At 31.8% G+C, this 20,748-nt stretch overlaps 2 protein-coding genes across 2 annotated transcripts; one reads left to right on the top strand and one right to left on the bottom strand.

The window, feature by feature from the left end:
• Positions 1 to 1,033: 1,033 nt before the first annotated feature.
• Positions 1,034 to 4,777, bottom strand: LOC118045951 (MLO-like protein 12). The gene is made up of 15 exons (XM_035054706.2): positions 4,418 to 4,777; positions 4,256 to 4,313; positions 3,993 to 4,159; positions 3,801 to 3,917; positions 3,649 to 3,709; positions 3,201 to 3,289; positions 3,015 to 3,089; positions 2,833 to 2,927; positions 2,685 to 2,734; positions 2,436 to 2,476; positions 2,171 to 2,341; positions 2,031 to 2,066; positions 1,866 to 1,933; positions 1,708 to 1,768; positions 1,034 to 1,608 (listed from the first exon to the last, which is right to left on the bottom strand). The coding sequence occupies exons 1-15, from the start codon at positions 4,538 to 4,540 to the stop codon at positions 1,384 to 1,386; spliced, it is 1,437 nt and encodes a 478-aa protein (XP_034910597.1). The 5' UTR covers positions 4,541 to 4,777; the 3' UTR covers positions 1,034 to 1,383.
• A 6,149-nt stretch (positions 4,778 to 10,926) lies between these two features.
• LOC118045901 (adenylosuccinate synthetase, chloroplastic) lies at positions 10,927 to 13,578 on the top strand. Its single transcript, XM_035054648.2, has 4 exons — positions 10,927 to 11,352; positions 11,482 to 12,174; positions 12,528 to 12,839; positions 13,143 to 13,578. Exons 1-4 carry the CDS (start codon positions 11,053 to 11,055, stop codon positions 13,311 to 13,313), a joined length of 1,476 nt encoding a protein of 491 aa, XP_034910539.1. The 5' UTR covers positions 10,927 to 11,052; the 3' UTR covers positions 13,314 to 13,578.
• The last annotated feature ends 7,170 nt before the right edge of the window (positions 13,579 to 20,748 follow it).

The following is a 20,748-nucleotide window of genomic DNA, read 5'->3' as shown; positions in this document are numbered from 1 at the left end:
CAAAAGAAATTCACTTTCCTACAAACAAACGGAGCCTAAATAACAACTAAAACTTAGAGTCCATTGGGGCCCAACACATCCATGATGGATAAAGATATAAATATTATAAAAAGTCTCTTGTTTCCATTCACATAATAACCCTAAATTTTAATATAAATTAGAAGATGTTTTATTACTGAGGATGCTAATTTTTCTGGACTATTACTTTAATACATAATAAATTATAGCAATTTTCACATATTAAATTTATTTAATCTTACACTGACACAAATGATAATGTTAAGTCCAAGATTCAGGACAAGGAAGGAATCCCTCCAGATCAGCTGAGGCTGATCTTTGCAGGGAAGCAGCTAGAAGATGGAAGGACCCTTGCTGATTATAATATTCAAAAGGAGTCTACTCTTCATCTGGTGCTGCGTTTAAGAGGAGGGATGCAAGTATTTGTCAAGACCCTAACAGGAAAGACAATTACCCTTGAGGTCGAGAGCTCTGATACAATAGACAACGTGAAAACCAAGATTCAAGATCAGCAGAGGCTTATCTTTGCTGGGAAGCAATTGGAGGATGGGAGAACTCTTGCGGATTATAATGTTCAGAAGGAGTCTACTATCTCGTGCTCCGTCCTCGTGGCGGTGATTTCTGAGTGTAATAATTGTCGTCTTCTTGTTTGGTTGCTCTTAGAAACTCGTTAGATTATGGTGATGTTAGTGTTTAAGTTGCTCTTTTGTTATTCTCTGTTCAATGCTCAGTTTCATGGGTATCGTTCTTCTTATTAATAGGAGTCTTTAACACTAGCATATAACCAGGATATCAAGGTCTTGGATCTTCCTAGATTGTTATCAACACATTTCGAACAATAGGAAATTAAACTCCCACAAGTAATCATGTCTCTTCTGTCTGTGTTTACTGGTCCCCTTATCTGGGGGTTTGAGTTTGGTGTCTCCGCGTGATTCTATATTTTATAGATTTCTGACATGCCAAGCTTGATTCTCTCTACTTAAATTGTTTGCATTCTGTGCTTGGGAGGAGAAGGTAACTTGGAATCGATGTTGCATTTCACATAGCGCTTATGTTTTTCATCGGTCTCAAATCACAATCACATAAAAGAAATAAAAAAAAATAGACTACTGGAGTTGCCTGCTACAGAATCAGCAATTGTGTTAACTAAATCACCCCAATAATTCCCACCACATTTTATTTTCTAGATCATCAAAGGAGAAATCTGTCATGTCAATGTCACGCTGAAAATCGTTGGACTGTATAATTGTAGTGGGAATGGAGGTCAGTTCAAGAGCTTCTCCGTGTCTTCTTCTACACCATGTTTTAAGTGTTTTTGAGAACCTAAAATACAGAGGCTGTCCGTCTCCAGCCACCGGTTTCAAATTAAGACCTTGGTGGTGCTTGTATTCCATCGGACTCGCCTCTGTAGTCATGCAGTGGATGAACAGGGGATATGGCATGCGATGGGGTGCCTGGTGCACTCGTTGCTGGTGTTACAGTGCCCGAGTGTCGGTTCTGTTTAACGTGTTGTTTAGCAGCTTGGTGCCAATTTCTCAGGGCCTTGGCAAGTCGCTCATTGAAGATCGTTGGCCGCATGGTTGTACCCATCTGATTTAATAAAGTTAGATGATAACTCTATAATTCAATAAAACTGAGACTAAAGATAGATAATATGAGAAAACAATGCGATGATGGCAGCAGGCATACCTGAGTTACCAACGCATACAAAGGAAGAGTCACATAGCTGCAAAAGAATTGAATTATTGCCCTGTTCTCAAATCAGAAAAAGCTTGTGTTATTTGCAGAATTCTAGATGGCTCGTCACAAGTGTGATTCAAAGCTGTTCCGATGAGGGGAAAGCTCACCACATTGTGATCCTCAAAATTAGATCTTCTGGATACTTGTGAAAGCAAGACTTCAACCCGAATTCATACTACAGGGTGAAGGAGAAGAAAGCCAAGAGTTAAATCTAGTTAGCGAAACCAACTGCCAGCAAAATAAACAATGATAGAGCCAAAAAAAAAACTTGCCCAAGTCCACGCAAAGAAAGCAAACTGAAAAGCATTCTGCATTCACAAAAATGGGCGGACAACGAAGAAAACGTTAAGAAGAAATGGTTTCAATGTAAGGTTGATCACGAAGCATTGTAAATCGAAATGCACAGAGATACCTGAAAGAGAACGAAGTTTATAAGATAAAGAAGTAGGCGTGGATGGTTGAACCAAAAGAGATCGTCCCCTGGTTGGACCACAGGGGTACCCTGCACCACCTGTGTGCCTTGAATCCTTAGACCCATCTGGGTTATAACAACCTGTAGCTTTGTGCTCACCGATAAGATAATCTGTAATATAAAGAGTCCACATCAAGCTCATGGATTTTCCAGTTTTGTAGAGTCAATAATAGAATGACTAACTGGAATCAGATTTTTTGCTTACAATCAGCGGGATGAAAGGGAGCCATAGATAAGAATACCAGCCTGCCCATAACAAACGTTGTTTCAGTTTGGCTCGTGAAATCTTCTAGTTATATATATTCGTGATAATGGCAATATGTAAAGAAAACTGTTTTCTGATGGAAAAACGCCATGGAAAGTGTTCGACTTTGACGCTACAAGAGAGCGCATTGCTAAAATCTTTGAGTCCACAAATGCATGATGTTCAAGAGAAATACTGATTTCAGCTCACCATGTGTATTAAACAGTAGGAAAAGAACCGCAAAGAACCAGATGGTTGGGCTGCGAGCACGAAAGAGAAAGGTCATTTTCTTGAATTCTCTGTCACTCTCTCTTATCATTTTCAGGAAAGCTAATAACCAATATAGTGGATAGGTAACCTGATTCCAACCACAACTTTGAAATCCTCCTCAAGTGATCTTTTGATGTATGTCTGGAAATCGAACTTAATTTGACTCCGGGGTGCCAAATGTGCCTAGAGAGCAATTGCAAAACATAGCTACTAAGTATTCAATGGAATCAGTTTTGTATTAATGGGCATCTGATAATAAAATTTACTTACAGTGATAAAGCCATGGCGTAGGGTCAGGTAATCCACCTTTGGAACTGATCTAAGAAATTGTCTGAAGAAACAGACCTGGACAAATGGAAACTTGCTTCAATGGGTTGCAATTGATTATTATCAAGGAGAGCTAGCCAATTGGAATTTTAAGAACAAAAAACCCAGAGAGTAAATTTTCTCAATTACTATCCACAGGAGAATTGGTGAGTGAGCCCAGAAGTTCAGATGCCTCCTTCCAAATGATGTCTCCCTTGCAAACCTAAACCTCTCTGGGTCTGCAGGATGCATTGAATAATAAAATAAAATTAACTCTTTTCTGATACTCCCCCCGCACAGTCAAAAACTCCTACGTATTCACAACAGCATGCATGCTAGGAACTAATTAATCATCTGTCATTGTTTCAGAAATTATCCATCAACTTTTATTTTTATAGTTTAATCCCTTTCGTCCAGCTTTTGTTAATAAATAGAAAATGTTAGAAAAGAAGTGGATAAAATGTATAATATGTAATGGTGGTTAAGAAAATCTCAAGGGATTTTCTCCCATGTTCACCATTAATGTGACCATGCCATTTTGAAATCAAAGGAGAATATCAATCATCTTCTTTAACGCATGTAATTGTATGATACCCACCATGTGAGAACTGGTAGTCAGATGTTGTCGTCTCTATTTCCCACTTCTTCCATTTCCTCATCTGCAATCCAACAACAGTAAACGAAAAAACTAAATCCTTGCTCTAAATAATAATCGCACAAGAAAAAGAAAACGAAACTGACTGTACATGCCTTTAATCTGCTTAAGGTCAGAGTGATGATGCAACAAAGCACGTGGAAAGCCGCTAGCACAAAGATGAATATGTGAAGTTGCGTGATGCCGTCAGCTGAGACAAGAGAAACTTTACCCTGCAAAGATCAAGAGGTGCCATGGATTAACACCTTGATCACAGACAATTAGTTAAGAGAATCAAGGCAACATGCCTTCTCAGCACATTTGTCAGATCCCCCATTTTCATCCTCTGACGGATCCTTCTCTTGCTTCTTGCATGGATGCCAGGTAGCCCCTACAGACTTTGGTACACATATTTCTGAAATAGGTCCTTGTCCTATTGTTAGAAGCAATGACATGAATCCCAGTAACATAAGCTCTGAGAAAGATATACACAAAGGCTAATTCAGTTCCTTGGAAACCAAAAACACAATTCTAATATATGCACATATGCCTAATTTACGAGATTTCAGACCTGATTTGATCTTTTCAAGTGCCTCATGAAGAGCTCGTTTGCGTCTCTTTGTCAGCCACTGCATGCAAAGAACAAAGCGTGTGTGCGTGTGTATCGTTTGAGATATATTCTTAACAAAGAAATTCAAACTATAGCCATTAGGTAGCTAACTTCAAGTCTTACCTTTCCAATTAAATGAATGATGTGTTCAATAATGATTGAAATCAATACCATCACAAAACAAACAACTGCAACCGCCCATGTTGGAGTTTCCTCCAGAGATCGAGCTTTTACAGCCTCCACCATTTAGTGCTTTCCAAGATTTTTATTTCCACTGCAACTCACTATGTCACAGAACCTTTATGCACAGAAGATTACTCTCTCTCGCTCTCTCTCGCTCTCTAATTCGTCTAAAGAAAATATAAGGTCCGTTGTTTACAGACGTGTTCATAAATGAAGAAAAAAGGAACGTCCAATGCTATTGGATGTGAAGACTGTATGATGAGGAAAGAGTGAAGGAGGGGTGGAAGACTTTGGAGTTTCGAGATGCGACGAGTGTGATTTTCTGAGGGTGGACTTTAGTTTACTAGAATGATCGGTAGCAGAGATTTCTGGTTACCTTTTTGTATTTGTGGGTTATCAAACTGGATTCATGAGTTAAATACTATTGACTTTGTGCGACATGCATTTGCCAAACCATGCATGACACTTTGATAGATAAGCATAATGGATACTAAAATCCATTTACTCAAAATTCCCATGTCTCATGGAAAGAGCATCCAGGAAAAAGACGACACATTATAAAAGCTTAAAAGAGACCAAAATTCATTGAAAAAAAAGTTAGAAAGATGTTAAACCCTTTTTTTTTTTACTTGATTACATGCCATGCCAATTACATGTGAATTTAATAGGATTCCAACCCAGCTATCTTGAGCTTAATTTTATTTTAAGTTCAGGTATTTGTGGTTCTGATAAAATATCAAACTCAATTCCCTTGAACTTGGCTATATTCAAAGTCTAAATGATTGTGAATCTAGTAAAATATCAAACCTAATATTTTTGGGCTCAGTTACACAGTAGACCTAGGTATCTTTAGACCTATATAGACAATAAACTCAACATTTTAAGGTCTAGGATCATCTCAGATCTAGGAGAACCTAGGGCTATTATTTCTTAATGTCTTATGTCAATCAATATATCTTTTAAGAGTTGTCTATATATCAATTAATATTAATGTTGATGATGTGATACTCCTATCAACATTTAATATCGTGTAAAAAGACACTTAAATCAATATTAATATTGATGTAAGAGACTTTTTCTTTACTTCGATGTGAATAAAGAAGAAACTTTGAATCCCTTGAACAAAAAGAAGAAAATTCAAAGAAAAAATGCTATAAATACTATTTGAATAACCTTGATAACAAATTCACAATTTTCACTCTCTTACAATAAATTCTCAATATTCATCTTATCCGAGATAAATTCAAATATTTTTATTTTTATAAGTTAATATTTATTTATTATTTTTCACTATAAAATCACTTATTTAACCAATTAATGGTCTAAAAAATCACACCTACAAGGATTGTTTTGTACGAATCCATGCCTCTTCCATTAACCCTCTAGACCATCAGTTCTAGAGAAGAGAAAATTAATATAAACAAGTAATTATCAACTATCCAAACGCTTAAAAATTCAAGTTCCTGACATATTGGATTCCATAGCAATCCATCATCATTTAGCCAAAACACGGAATATGATGAGAGACACACCTAAATAGCAAGCACTTGTTTTTTTTTAACATGCATCAGCGTGACACCAAATAAATACACATACATCCATACCAGCATACACCAATCTATTGTCGCAGCATTGGACATCAATTGCGCCAGCCTTTGAAAACAACAGTGTGGAGATCGCTTGAAAACAAAAAAAAATAATACTATTTTCGGATGCTCAAACGCGCATTCTTTTGACTAACATTAAAATAAAATAAAACCAATCATCTCCTCATTCCTTTTCTTTTTCTAAAACCCGCAACTCTCCAATTCTCACAAGAGGCTGCTTGTTTTCTCATTTGAGATTGCTTTTGAATATGTTTAATATATGTTTTACATAAAAAAAAAAATTAAATTAGTGTTTTTTTTAGTGTTTTTTTATAATTTTAATGTATTGATGTTAAAAATAAAAAAATCTAAAAAATACATTTTTAAAAAACACTTTTAAAAAATTTATGAATTATAATATTAATTATTTTTAACAGTCAAGCATTGGAATCGGAAAGTTTGACTAAATAAATGTTGCGTTGAAAAAAATCATGACGGGCACTGGAAGTTTGGACCGATCATTTGGACGTTGAAGGGTCTATGTGACCTTGATCAGGCAAATAACGAAATAATATTTAGTTTGTTAAAGACAAATTCAAAACCATGCCGAACAGATATTTAATAAAAATAGAATAGAGAAAACCGTCCAAGTTTCAGAAATAAAGCATAAAAAGAAAACAACTGGTTTCCGCCGCGGTTTTTAGGAACAAACGTTCAGTTAGGGAAAAGTCAGATGGGAAGATGAACTTTGACCGATGGCGTATTAAGCAAAAGGCATAGGCATAGGCATAGGCATTGACATTAACAACCATCGTTTGAAAGTGCAGGCGTTGATTTGGTATTTATGTTAGACTTCAACCATACTTAAAAATTTTAAGAATTTTGTGAAGTCTTTTTTTTTACTGTAAAGTTAAAAATTAATTTTTAACAAATTTTTTTTTTAATATAGAGCATTAACATGGATGAGAAATTGAAGTAAAAAAAACACCCTATTGATATACTTTTATGAAATCCAAATAAAATTATATCCTGCACATGACTTTACTAAATCCACTTAACAAGAAGAATAAAGAAAACTTAGATGAAAATATTTTTATTCATTAAAAAAACATACAAAGTTTTTCTTGTAGTTTATATAGTGAGAAATTGAATAAATAAAAATGAATTTAAAAAAATGAACTTTGATTTTATGCCACATGTTTGTGCTCAGATAAGCTCCAACCAAGTTTAAGTTTTGTGTAAAATAATTTTTTTTAACTAATTTGTTAAATAATAAAATAATTAGTTTTTTTCAACCTATGTTGGACTTGGATTTGAGTTTGTTTAAAAAACATTGAGTCATAAATTACAACCTATTTTATTTATCTTGTCATTGAATAAAGAGTTCTAAACATCATCTTTTTTAACTTGAATGTTTTTTTATTTATATAAAAAAGTCAGATTTTAAAGCAAAAAAAACTTTAACTTCAATATTTCATTTTATAAAGAGTAATTAAGGTTGATAAATAGTGAGAAATAATTTTGATACTAATTCTGCATCATTTATGGTTTTAAAATCCATTATGAAAGGAAGTTGAAGGAATAGTGTTTTACACGGAATTTGTTTTTACTCTTCTTCACCTTTAATTTTTTTAGATTACCTTTCTTAGTTTTACTCTTTTTGTCCTTCATTTTTTCTATTACTTCTAGAGCTTATGTTATGTTATATTGTAGGGATATTTTGAGTTATTTCCATGAGTTTGATGAACTTTGTTTAGGAGTAAAACTAAACAAGATGGTATTATTGGAATTTCTAGGAGTCTTATTAAAATCATTTTGTTTCCATTAAGAAATGAGTAATAAAATCTTAAGGACAAAGAATTGATCCTTAATAACAATAATTTTTTTCATCTATATCAAATTTAATTACTTGAATAAGTAAGTATTGTTAAAAATATATTTTAAGTTTTGTTTATGCAATTTCATTCAAACATGCTTGTAGTATTTTAAGATTATAGTTTGACTATATTTATATACTCTATCTTGTAGTTAAACTAAACCAACAAATAATCTAAATTGACATTAAGTTTTATCTTCATATCACTAGTAATAATTACAACAAACTTAACACTTTATCACCTAGTCTTTTGTTTAGTTTATACATTTAAATTTCTAAAAACTAGTTTAATAAGTTAGGATGGTTTTAGCAGCTTTAAACTTAAATTAAAGTTTAACCCTTAATCTAGTTTCTTATGTTCATGCAATTTATTTATATTTATATAAAAAAATCATATTGAAATTATGTGTGTTAAAATATGTATCATTTGAACTGAATAATTAAAATGCTATTAAATCAACCATCTTACTTATAAAACTTTTATTTGTTAAATTGTTTAGTTTTATGTGGTTGTTATACAATTTTAAATTAGATATTTCATACTTGCGTTTGCGTTTCGTAGTCAAAATTTTAATTCTAAATATTTGGCTATTGTTTATATAAAAATTATCATAATTTCAACTCAAGATTTGATTACCCTAACCAATAATATTTAAGCAAGTACCATCACCTTTTGAGATACATGGTAAAGAAACTTTAAAAGTTTGATGGAATGAACTTCAAGAGGTGACAATAAAAAATGTTATTTTACTTGACTACCTTGAACTTAGCAAAGTTCTTGTTGAAAAGCACTAAAACTATTATATTATAAATATGATCCCTTTATTGTGTAACTATAGACACATGAAATTCATAACAATTTTGTATGCCAAAACTATATTTTAAATAGATTGGACAATATACTTTATGACGTGTATAGTTCAATTAAAAATGTATAGGCACTATGAGAAAGCTTTGGATAAAAAATATAAGGCTAAAGATGTTGGTATGAAAAATTCATAGTATGTAAATTTTTAAGATATCAAGATGGTTAATTTAAGGACCATGAAATGCCAAGCTCAAGAGTTTTAACTTATCTTGCATGGTATTCATGTTGAAAATATGGTTTTGAGTGAATTCTTCTAAGTGTTTGCAATTATTAAAAAATTATCACCATATTAGAAAGACTTCAAGGGCTATCTGAAATATAAACACAAGGAAATGGAAGTTAAAAACCTTTTTTTTGAGGTTAATAATAAAAGACGATATCAAGTTTTTTAATAGGAGAGTTGATACTTCTTTAATGGCCTAAAATAAACATATAGTTAAACAAGTGGCAAATACCCACAATAAAAACCAAAAGAAAAATATTATTGTGAAAGGGAAGGGAATTACCAATAAATTCAATGGAAAATATTATATATGCACTAAGATTGAACACTTAGACAATAATATCAAAAATAAAAATCAATAAAGAAACCCTAAACAAGAAAGGATTGCTTAAGTCAATGTCACCGAGGTTGATCACCCCACAAATAAAGTTTTGAAAATAAATATTTGTCTAATGTTATTTTCAAAGTCAACCTAATTAATAATCTTAAGTAGTGGGGGTGTCTAACTAGTACAACAAGGCTTGTATACACTGAAAAAATAATATTTTTCTCTTATAAAGAAGTGGGTGATGAATATTTTGTATAGAGAGAATTCATCAACCTTTATAATATTAGCATTGAAATTTTTTTATTGAATATGACTTCGGAATAAATTATTTCCCTCATCAATAAATTTCATGTTACTGATATTAAAAAGAACTTAGTATTTGACTAATTATTGAACAAATATAGTTTTAAAATTATCTGTGAGAATGATAAATTTATACTAAATCAAAATAAAATGTTTGTAAGAAAAGAATATCTTTTGTGATGACCTCTTTAAAATTAATATAATAACTAAAATGAACAAGAACAATAATAATAATATATCCTTGAACAATCATGTAAAAGGCTAAAATACTCTTAAACCCAAGGCTTTTTTTTTTTCAAAAGATAAAAAATATAATTTCATTATAATAATGAATAGTACTTTTTTATTTGTATATAAAATAATTTCTCTCCACGTTATAGAGTTATTTGTGAATTAATAATTTTTAAATCCCTCGACTTGAACCATGCATTTCTTACCACAATTCACACAACAAAAGTTAAAAGTTATAAAGAGATGGCATCCCCTGAATAATTCTCTAATAATTTTCCCCACATGTTTTACTCCTTCCACAAGTTTATAACCATTGTTTCATCATTGCACCCATGCCCTCCCCCAATTAATTAACTTTCAGGCAATTAAATCCATTTTCCTCTTTCTTGAAGGACACGAGGAGCCGAAGAGCCGTCGTTTCGTGCTTTGCATCCTTGCAAAGGGAGTTTGTGAAAGTATTCTAATCTTGGAATCAAATGCATTCAAGCAAAATATACTTTTGCCATTGAATTCCAAAATTTCTTCATTTGCTTTGATGGGTTTTAAAGAGAAGAAAATATTAGAAATTGAATTTTGAGGAGGCTTTTTTGGTATATAAATTATAATTGAGATTATGGGATCTTGATGGTGTTGAGGGTGATCATGAAAAATTAAAGAAATAGATGAAAGACTTTAATTTTAATCTTTAATATGAGAATTTAGGGTTAGAGTTGCTATTTAGAAATTTCTAAATGGAGGATATGTATATATAAAAAAATAATTTAATTATTTGTTTAATTTAAAAATCTTGGTAGATTGAAGATATAAAATGTAATTTCTAAAAGAATGTAGATAAAGTAAAAATAAAAAATATATTGGATTAGTTTTTTTTTTTTGCAATTTATCTTACAAGAGATTAATTTACCAGCAACGAATTAATTACATTTTAGGAAAGGAAAGTACGAATTCAAATCACCCTCTGAAGTCTGATTGACTGTCACAAATCCCAGCGTACAATCAACGCCGAATCCCACACATCACCACCTCACCCATTCCTTCTCTCACCCGCCCGTCACTCAATCACTCCCCTCTCTCATAAACCCTTCGCCCTCAAAAAAGGGCGACTCACTTTCCGTCTTCCTTTTCTTGAACTCCAACTCTGCTACTTCTCTGTTTTCACTATGAACCTCTCCTCTCTCCGCCTTGAATCCAACCCTAGGTGGTCCTACCACGCCGCCCACTTCCCGGCCCACCACGGGCTCAACCCCAGTTTCCGAAGAAACTTCGTATCATGCTCGTCCATCAAACCCCCTGCCTCTTCCTCCTTAAGTGTTGCCGAGTCATTCACTAGAGACTCAGCTAGTCGAATTGAATCATTGAGTCAAGTTTCCGGCGTCTTAGGCTCCCAATGGGGTGATGAAGGAAAAGGCAAACTGGTCGACATCTTGGCCGAGCATTTCGACATAGTTGCTCGCTGCCAGGTATAGCTTCATGCCCATCTCACTTACAGAACTGAATTATTTTTACTTAAAAGTTCAAATATCTACTGGGATTTCTGTTTTTTCTGGTTTTTTTTTTTTTAATTTATTGAAGTTACGGTTAATTTGCAGGGCGGAGCGAATGCCGGTCACACTATTTATAACTCGGAAGGAAAGAAATTTGCATTACACCTTGTTCCTTCTGGAATTCTTAACGAGGATACTCTCTGTGTAATTGGGAATGGGGTTGTTGTCCATTTGCCAGGTTTGTTTAAGGAAATTGATGGGTTAGAAGCTAATGGGGTTTCTTGTACGGGTAGAATATTAGTGTCTGATCGTGCACATCTGTTGTTTGATTTTCATCAAGAAGTAGATGGGCTTAGAGAAGCTGAGCTAGCGAAATCTTTTATTGGGACTACTAGGAGAGGGATTGGACCATGCTATTCGAGTAAGGTGATTAGGAATGGGATTAGAGTATGTGATTTGAAGCATATGGATACTTTTCCTCAAAAGCTTGATGCTCTGTTATCAGATGTTGCTTCGAGATTTGAGAGTTTTAAATATGGTCCTGAAATGCTTAAGGAAGAAGTTGAGAGGTATAAGAGGTTTGCTGAAAGGTTGGAGCCGTTCATTACTGATACAGTACATTTTATGAACGAGTCCATTGCAAAGAAGAAGAAAATTTTGGTTGAAGGTGGTCAAGCTACCATGTTAGATATTGATTTTGGAACTTACCCTTTTGTCACTTCCTCGAGCCCATCAGCTGGTGGGATCTGTACTGGTCTTGGTATTGCCCCCCGAGTTGTTGGTGATCTCATTGGAGTGGTAAATAGATCCTTTGTTTATTTTAATCTTTTTTCCTTACTACGTTTTAGAGCCTTTTTGTCCTTCTCCTTTGTATTATTAGTGCGCTGGTGATTGCTACTAAGACTCCATATTTTAGCACAAGAGATTTTCATAGTATACATGATAGTTCTATTGCTTTCTTCCGAAGAAAGATTTTCCTATTAGGAGATTTAGATGAAGCTTTTTGGAAAATGCGTTGATAACATTTGCCTTTTAAGTTGAAAGAATACAAGGAATGTGTATTGATTATAGTATTAATAGATAAATAGTAACAGATAAGTTGGAATGGCTTATGATGCTCATTCTAGCTTGTTGCATCAATTTGCTTGCAGGTAAAAGCTTACACTTCAAGGGTTGGTTCTGGTCCCTTTCCTACTGAGATATTGGGTCAAGGTGGTGACCTCCTAAGGTTTGCTGGGCAGGAGTTTGGAACAACTACTGGTCGACCTCGACGTTGTGGTTGGCTTGATGTAGTTGCGTTGAAGTATGTTTGTCAGATTAATGGCTTTTCTTCTCTGAACCTCACCAAACTCGACGTGTTGTCAGAATTCTCTGAAATCCAGATAGGTGTTTCTTATAAACAAATTGATGGTACACCAGTGGAATCATTTCCAGGAGATCTCTGTCTCCTTGAACAATTAAAGGTAACCTTATCCTTTCCCATTTTCAGATTATATTATAACCAGCCAAGTTTATGAATAAAATGGGCATAGTGGACGAAAAGCCATGTTCCAACTGTTCTTTCTTCATTTCATTGTGGTCCCAGCTGTAAAAGCAGTTTTAGTTAATGTTCAAGATAAATTCCATCATCGAAAGAGTTGAAACTGCAACAGTATAATACAAATATCTATATCTTATGCACAACTGTAAAAGGAGCATTCTCATGTTACACTCTCATCAAGTGTCCTGTGGAACTCTCTAATTCATGTGCTACCAATGCTGTTCAGGTGGATTATGAAGTCTTACCTGGATGGAAGAGTGATATTTCTTCCATCAGAAAGTATGCGGACCTTCCAAAGGCTGCGCAGCAATATGTGGAGAGGATAGAGGAGCTTGTTGGTGTACCTATTCATTACATTGGTATTGGGCCGGGACGTGATGCTCTCATATACAAATAATATGATCATATCCAGATGTTCTGGGGGGTTTTCATGTTCATGCAGGTGAGATGAAACTCATTACCTTAGCACATTTAATCCTGATTATGATGCGGCCTTTTTTTCTGGGTGAAAGCCAGGATTGTTAATTTTTTAGAATGAATTTTGATAACTGTTCTGTACTATCCATTTGAAGTTCACTTTGTATCGCATGTTCAATAATTTTGACACATACTCTAATGTTATATTGTTTACCTCTATTTTAAAAATTAAGTTTGAAGGCAGCTATCAAAGGTTCTTCATTATAGTTCCCACAAATTACTTTAGCTTTCATATTAAGCACTAGTTGCATTCATAATTCCACAAAACTGTATATTTTAAGTGATGCAGAGAAATCTTACTGGTGTTATGGATGGAAAAACTGAATTGGGCGTATCATTTTAGAGCATCCCTCCTGGACCTAAATACAATTTAAACACCTTGAACCAAATTCAGAACCTGCAGGAGGGAAAAAAAAGAAAAAGAGTATAGATAAACCACCCATTCATTCTTTATTTATTTTGTCATTTCTTTACCGATTCTCCACCCCTCATTGAAGCAGCAGGGGTGCACGGCGTGATTTGGTACTGACGGCGATTTTATATCTGTGTGGGTGAATTTCCTAGTATTTTCCTACATTGAATCCACCAAATGGAGCACCAATCTTCTAGTAGAATGACAATATTTTGTTCGTTGGATAGCAACTGAAGTTGCCTTACTATTCTGAAACAGGCCTTTAAAGTGTTTGAGCCTATGTATCTTTCATGCTTCGTTCGTTAGGGACTCTTGTACACGTTCTCTGCTTGGCTTTTCCTTGGGAATCTCAAATTAGCCCCGAACCTTTTCACCAATTCTTTATTGGATCCTAAACTAATTTTTTTCTATATTAGACCCCCAAGTATCAACCTAGAACTACTTCACTATGAACAAACCTGATTTGAGCTTGAGATGCTCAACTCTATAAATTTTTCTATATTAGACTCCAAGGATAATTTTTCTATATATTATCCTTTTTTCTGACTCATATTGTTACTTTTAGTCTATTAAAATTATTGTTGTTGTTGCTGCCGCAATTATTGAATCTTTTTGGATCATTTTTCTTAAGAGTCTTAGGCCTAGGTTTGAAAGAACCCTTAACAATATGGGTTTTAGCTTGAAAAACAGATTTTTGTTGATGTGAGGCACAATGATTTTTGATAGAAATACCTTTTGGAAATCAAGACCTTTTTTTAATGTCCATGTTTATATTCAAGTGCATCCCATTATTCAAAAGCAGTTTTAGTATTACAAAAAATAAGACAAATATTATCAAAAAAATCACTTAAAATTTTACCATGATATAAAAATAGCTTTATTAGTAGAATCATCTTGACTACTAGAAAAAAATACACCACTTGAAGAAACTACATCATCTGATTTTTCAACACCTTTTGTTTTTACAAGCATTTAAAATCACAAAAAAAACTCAATTTTGTAAGCTAATTAAAATTTTATTTGTTGTTGCCAACAAAGAAAGTTGACTAGAAATTTTTTCAGGTTTGCTAAATAATAAATTTATGATGTTCATAGTAACAATCAAGCAAATAAATCAATATTTTTTTATAGATAAAGTAAGGAAAGTTACCATGTTTTTCTCTCTAATATAGGAAAATTAAAGATATTTGAAAGAATTAGGCTAATAAATTCAACCAAGATTTCGTTTTCCTTTTTCAACTTTTAAATTGGCCACTAAAATCAATAATAAAAATAAGAATTGAAAGTAATTAATTATGAAAAGAGTAAGGGTTTTGAAGAAGTGTAGGATTATGGAACATCATAGCATTATTCTTGGAGAGAAAACATCCACTCTACACAAGAATAATTTTGTATATAATATGTTTTTTTTCTACGATACAGTAACCTGTTAATTAAAATCTTTTGGATGCAACAAAAATTTCACGAAACTTTAAATCACCCTTTTGCTCACTTAATTTAATAAAGTGTTAGAAAGGAAGTATATTAAAATTTAAGAAGAATATATATATAAAAAAATAGCTTAAATTATGTGTAGTTATTTATAAAAGACCAAAATAAAAAAAAATATTATTAAGAGTTTTGACGATGAAAAAATTATTTAATACCATTCTAAATTATATAAAGTAAATATAAGTTAGCCCAAATATTTAAAAAAAAAAAAAAAGTAATTGCCAGCGAAGTATCGAGGGGAAAAAAAATTCCGACAAGAAAGCAGGAAACAGGTACCTCGAACACCTGTTCCTCCTGAGCTGTCCACGGGAACTTTTATGCCTCAGTATGTTGAATGAGTGATGTGATGTGAAAGTTGATTGAATAGTCTTTTCTATAATGCACAGTATGCAAACACCTATGTGTGAAGTTTATTTGTAATATTATCCAAAATGAACTCGGGGAACAATCATTTTACTATTTTTCTTTACACTATTACCTCATATTCAAATTCATTATATTATATTTTAAATTACATAAGAAAAATACTATGCACGTACTATAAACATAAACTTACTGTATAAAATATAAAATATATGCTGTAGCGTCATAAAAGCTTTATTTTACTTATTTTTTTAGTCAAAAAAATATTATTAAATACGGTTTAATATGATCAATAGCGTTATCCAACATGACCTAATAGTATTGAGTCCTACTAACTATGGACATAGATTTATTATAATATGAATCACATTGTAAATATATAGGGTTTATATTGTAGATAATATTATAATACTAGAAGGCATTGTCTTTTATGTATTTTAATTAAAAAAAAAAATTAATATTGAGTTTGGCTCGGTAGTACTCAGTAATATTGGGTCTAGCTTTCAATAAAATATAATATTATTAGGTTTGTTTTTACAGTTAAATTCAATGTTATTTTGGGTAAGATTTAATTGTCAAACTCAAAACATTTAATATATTATCTATGTTTTTTATATGTTTTATGTTTTAAAAAATAAATTGATTACCCCGCTACAGAGCACAGCGCAGGTAAATATGCTATTAACATTGCTTTCTTGTTGTCTTTACAGTATTACCTCGTCTTAACATTTGCCTACATGGAAATTCTATCCTGGTTTTTTTTCTGCTTTAAAATTCCTAAATTGAACAAACACAATGCTCGAGGTCAGCAAATTATGGTTTATACCATCAGGATCAATTCTTCTTTTGAAAATTTTTAATCACTACTACAAAGTGATACTACAGCAATCTGTCATTTCAAATAACAAAAAAGGTAAAATGAAAAGCAAATTTATTGTGGCTATAGATATATTTTACTATTTATTACTATAGTATAATTACTATTGACTCTTTAAAAAAACCAATGGACTTGATATTAGAGGAATTTTTATCTTTTTTATAGTTTATTAATAATTATCATATTAAAGCGGGGGTATGGTTATCTTTTTTTATTTTTTTTTAAGCACAATAGATTTAGTAATTTTCCTAAAAAGCAAAATCCTTGAAAATTACATCGAGGGGATTTTACATCATTTCACTTTTTTTAAAAATAATAAAATAACTTAATTATCTTTTAAAAAGAAATTTTAAAAACTTGATTTTAAGAGCTTTTCTGTCTTTCACCCTGAGTTTTTTTGTTATAATCAAGTTGATTGATGATAATTTATTCTTTTAAAAATATTAATTAAAATAAAAAAGGGCTGGCGTATGTAACCAACACGGGGAAGGCACCCGTGGCCTTTTACTAGTGCGTGTGACGCCTCCTAGTAGCAAAAAAACCCTTCCACCATGCCATTGTAATCATCGTGGCATTTTGTTTTTGATAGAGCGGCGCGTGGTGGTGTTTGTAAGATGAATTGTCATTAGCGGGGCTTTCCTTTTTTTTCTCTTTCCTTTCTCCTCTCCTTGAAAGTCATGCTAACCATTAAAAAATTCATTGTTGTCCTCTTAATTTTTGATATTTCAACTTAGGTCATCATTCTTTGGATTTTTATTTCTTTTTCATGGCCATTGTATAAAAATTTTATTTATTTTCAATTTCATTTTTAAATCTTAATTTGTGATTTTTTTTTTCAATTTGATCCTCATTCTTTTGATTTTTTTTGTTTGTTAAAGTGATTTTTTTTTCAATTTTGTCTTCAAATTTATTTTTATTTCAATTTTTTCTTATTTTTTTAATTGCTATTTTTTATTTTGAATTCTTTTGTATAATTGTTATTTTCTCGAATTCATTCTTCAATATTTAATTAGTTAGAGATTGGACTTCATGGTTTTTCAATGAATGGTGCTTCTAGTGTAATGACCCAGGTCAAAGATTTGAGAAGATAACATGGGATGATATCTCTTATTTTTATTTTATTTTTTTATTTCATTGTTCAATATTAGTTTCTTTTTAATATGGGATTTGTGGTTTTTTTTAATTTATTTTCTATTGGGTTATCCTGATCTCATAACCCGAGTCGTGAATATAACAAATCAAATCAATTGGATCACCCCTTTATTACAAAGGTTACATGTCTAACATGTTAAATTAGGTTTACTTGGTTTGATTTTTTTTTTCTTTTTTTATCTAATTTCCTCTGAAAACTAAACTACATTGTTTTTTCTCTTTTGAAAAAAAAAAAAAAGTTTTTTCCCAAGTTATCATGACTACTTTTTTAAAAAAAAAATTGGTTTATTTATTTTCATTGTCAATTTTTCCTATCATCTAATTAAAATAAAACCAACTTCTTTAACTCAATTGAGACTATAACCCGAGTCGTAGAATTTTCTTATATAAATATTTTTTTTATAAAAACAAATAAAAATAGACCTGCGGTGTAGCGCTAACCACGACTATTGTATCAATTAATTCTAAATGGTCTTGGGACATATTATCTCTATTTTTTTAATCAATACAATTAATGTCTTATAGCTTCTGAAAATTTGTTTTCTTCATCCCACATACCTGAGAATTCCAATTTCCAAATGGTTCGTGTAGATTACAATTTTTTTCATTTTTAGTTATAGAAATAGATTTTATCATGAATTTATGGACATTCCGCCTTTATGAGCGCAATTGTCACTAGTTGTCGTGACTATATTGTGTCATTTGAGAAAGACAACAAACACATGTTGAGGGGTGATTGTTATGATCGGTTAACTCAGCCTAAAAAGTAATTATAGTCTTTTTTACTAGATAGATCAATAGTAAAATGACCAATCTATTTGCTTATCGATTAAAATTGACACTAATAATTTTTCTTCTTGTTCATAACTCAACAGACTTTATGAGCAAAAATACAATGGACCTAGAATTGATTGGGCTTAATCAAAACTGAGTGCACAAAGAAAAAAAATCAAGTACTTCGAGGTTGTTTGAGATTGTGGTGTATGATTCTTTTCAAAATATGTTTTTACTTGAAAATACATCAAAATAAATTTTTTTAGATTTGTTTTTATTTTTTACATTAGCATATCAAAATCATTACAAAATACTAAAAAAAAATATTAATTTAATATATTTTTCAAGTCAAAGCAGAAGTTGTACCAAACACGCCTTTCAACTTACCTATTCATGCATAAATTAATTGATTATATTTTAGGTTATGATGATAGAGGCATTCTTGGAACAATTTTATGTAAATGTAGAAATATTTTTTTTTTTTTATCACTAATGGGACCTAGGTTTTATGCATATCAAGACTGAATCCATCAACATTCTTGCATGTGTTGGATCTTGTAAGTCAAATATAATAGTGGGTCTTTAAACTTATTAGAGTACAAATAGCCTAGCTTGGACCACGCAACATGAGTACTAATTTGGGCATGGGATGCATTAACGGCCCAATATCGATATAAGCATTTTCTTATGAGTTTTGCTCAAAAAATCTTTCTTAATCTATAAAGATAAGATATGCTCAATTTATATAATTTTCAAATGCTTTCTACACACCTAAACACAAAACCTCCATCCAAATCTAGTTAATTCAATAAACAAAATATAAGCACGCATCTTAGAGATTAGTTCAACATTTTTCATCAACTGCATATAACTCACAAAAAAAAAATGGCAGCTTTTATAAGACAATCTCCATTATTAGGCCTTTGTCCTAAAGTATTTCAACTCTATAGATGATAAAAATATTGACAAGTTTACCCTTGTGATTTGCGCGGATACACCTATATAAATTCAAAACTATATAAATAACCTTACACCTTACCCAAAGGTAAGATCATATTCTTCCACTTGTTGAGCCATAAATATTGTTTTATAATTAAACACACGTACACATAGCATTACAGAGCCTTTATCTCCAACCTAAACTAATTTAGGTATAGGAGGATGTTTAAACCCATAAAAAAACTCTCACCAAAGTCTTAATATCAAAGAAGTCTTGGCCTTTGTTTTGCACGTCTATCATTGCTCATGTATTTTCAGACTTCAATGGTCTCATGATCTTCAAACCGTATTGAATTTTTATCTTGCCCACTTGTAAAGCTTTCCTGTATAAAAGAAGGGTACTTCCTTAATTGGACGCACAAAGTTACTTTAGAAGCTCCTTATAAGTCGAAAAGATATGGCTAATTCCATCAGACACCATTGCAACTCAAGCTTCATCTTCTGTTATTACCATTACTTTTACAATCTTATTCCTATAATCTTGCATTTATTGATTGTTTTATTATTTTTTTTATTCCTACTTTCCAATCTTCTTCTATAATGTCCTATGAAAAATTATAGTAGATTTATTTACCTCTTCTTGTGTATCATACCTTTAAGTTGTTACTAACTACAAGCTTTTCATTTTATTAGACTTTTAAGTTGTACTATAAATATGGAAACACAATTGTTTCATGTGATACGAACCAAGTCGGGTTTGAATTTGACCTTAAAATGCTTGTTGATTAGTTTTAACATTCCGTATAGCCCTTCAAATAGGGTTTCTTCTTCGATCAACTCCTATTCTCAATCGATTTGTCAAACTATCTTGTTATCTCATTGAAGTCATCTCATTTTTCATATCCTTCTTCACCCTAGTTAAAAGCTCAAGTTGTTGGGCGAAAACTTGCATATGAAATGTGTTATCTAATTTTGGTGTCGTGTAGTTGTTATTTTTAAACATCTTTAAATTTGTAAAAATTGATTAGTGGCATGAAAAATATTTCCTCACAACTCTCATGTTTCACACAATTCAAGGCTTTTCACTCTATTGTTCTAACTATGTCTTTTACCTCTTAACTCACCTTCTAGCAATTCTTTTGGAACTAAAAATCAACTAACTAAAGTCAATGGCTATCATAACACAATCCAAATATACATAGTGACTCTAGAATCAATCTAATACTAAAAAAAATCAAAACAAAAATACAATTATGATTTCACAAATAACAAAGCAATTTCATTCAAAATAGAATGATATGAAGACTTAAAATAAAACAAAAGCAAAAACTTAATGAAAACACTAAT

This window comes from Populus alba, chromosome 16, assembly GCF_005239225.2.
Source record: "Populus alba chromosome 16, ASM523922v2, whole genome shotgun sequence".
Lineage (NCBI taxonomy): Eukaryota > Viridiplantae > Streptophyta > Magnoliopsida > Malpighiales > Salicaceae > Populus > Populus alba.
The sequence above is the reverse complement of the archived record's forward strand: the minus strand, read 5'-3'. Positions and strand labels throughout refer to the sequence as shown.

Coding starts and splice junctions, on each gene's coding strand:
- LOC118045951 (XM_035054706.2), bottom strand. CDS start 4,540: ATGGTGGAGGCTGTAAAAGCTCGATCTCTGGAGGAAACTCCAACATGG. Junction 2,928..3,014: donor TACGCCATGGCTTTATCACT/GTAAGTAAATTT, acceptor ATTGCTCTCTAG/GCACATTTGGCACCCCGGAG. Junction 2,067..2,170: donor TAAACTTCGTTCTCTTTCAG/GTATCTCTGTGC, acceptor TTGTGAATGCAG/AATGCTTTTCAGTTTGCTTT.
- LOC118045901 (XM_035054648.2), top strand. CDS start 11,053: ATGAACCTCTCCTCTCTCCGCCTTGAATCCAACCCTAGGTGGTCCTAC. Junction 11,353..11,481: donor ACATAGTTGCTCGCTGCCAG/GTATAGCTTCAT, acceptor GTTAATTTGCAG/GGCGGAGCGAATGCCGGTCA. Junction 12,175..12,527: donor TTGGTGATCTCATTGGAGTG/GTAAATAGATCC, acceptor ATTTGCTTGCAG/GTAAAAGCTTACACTTCAAG.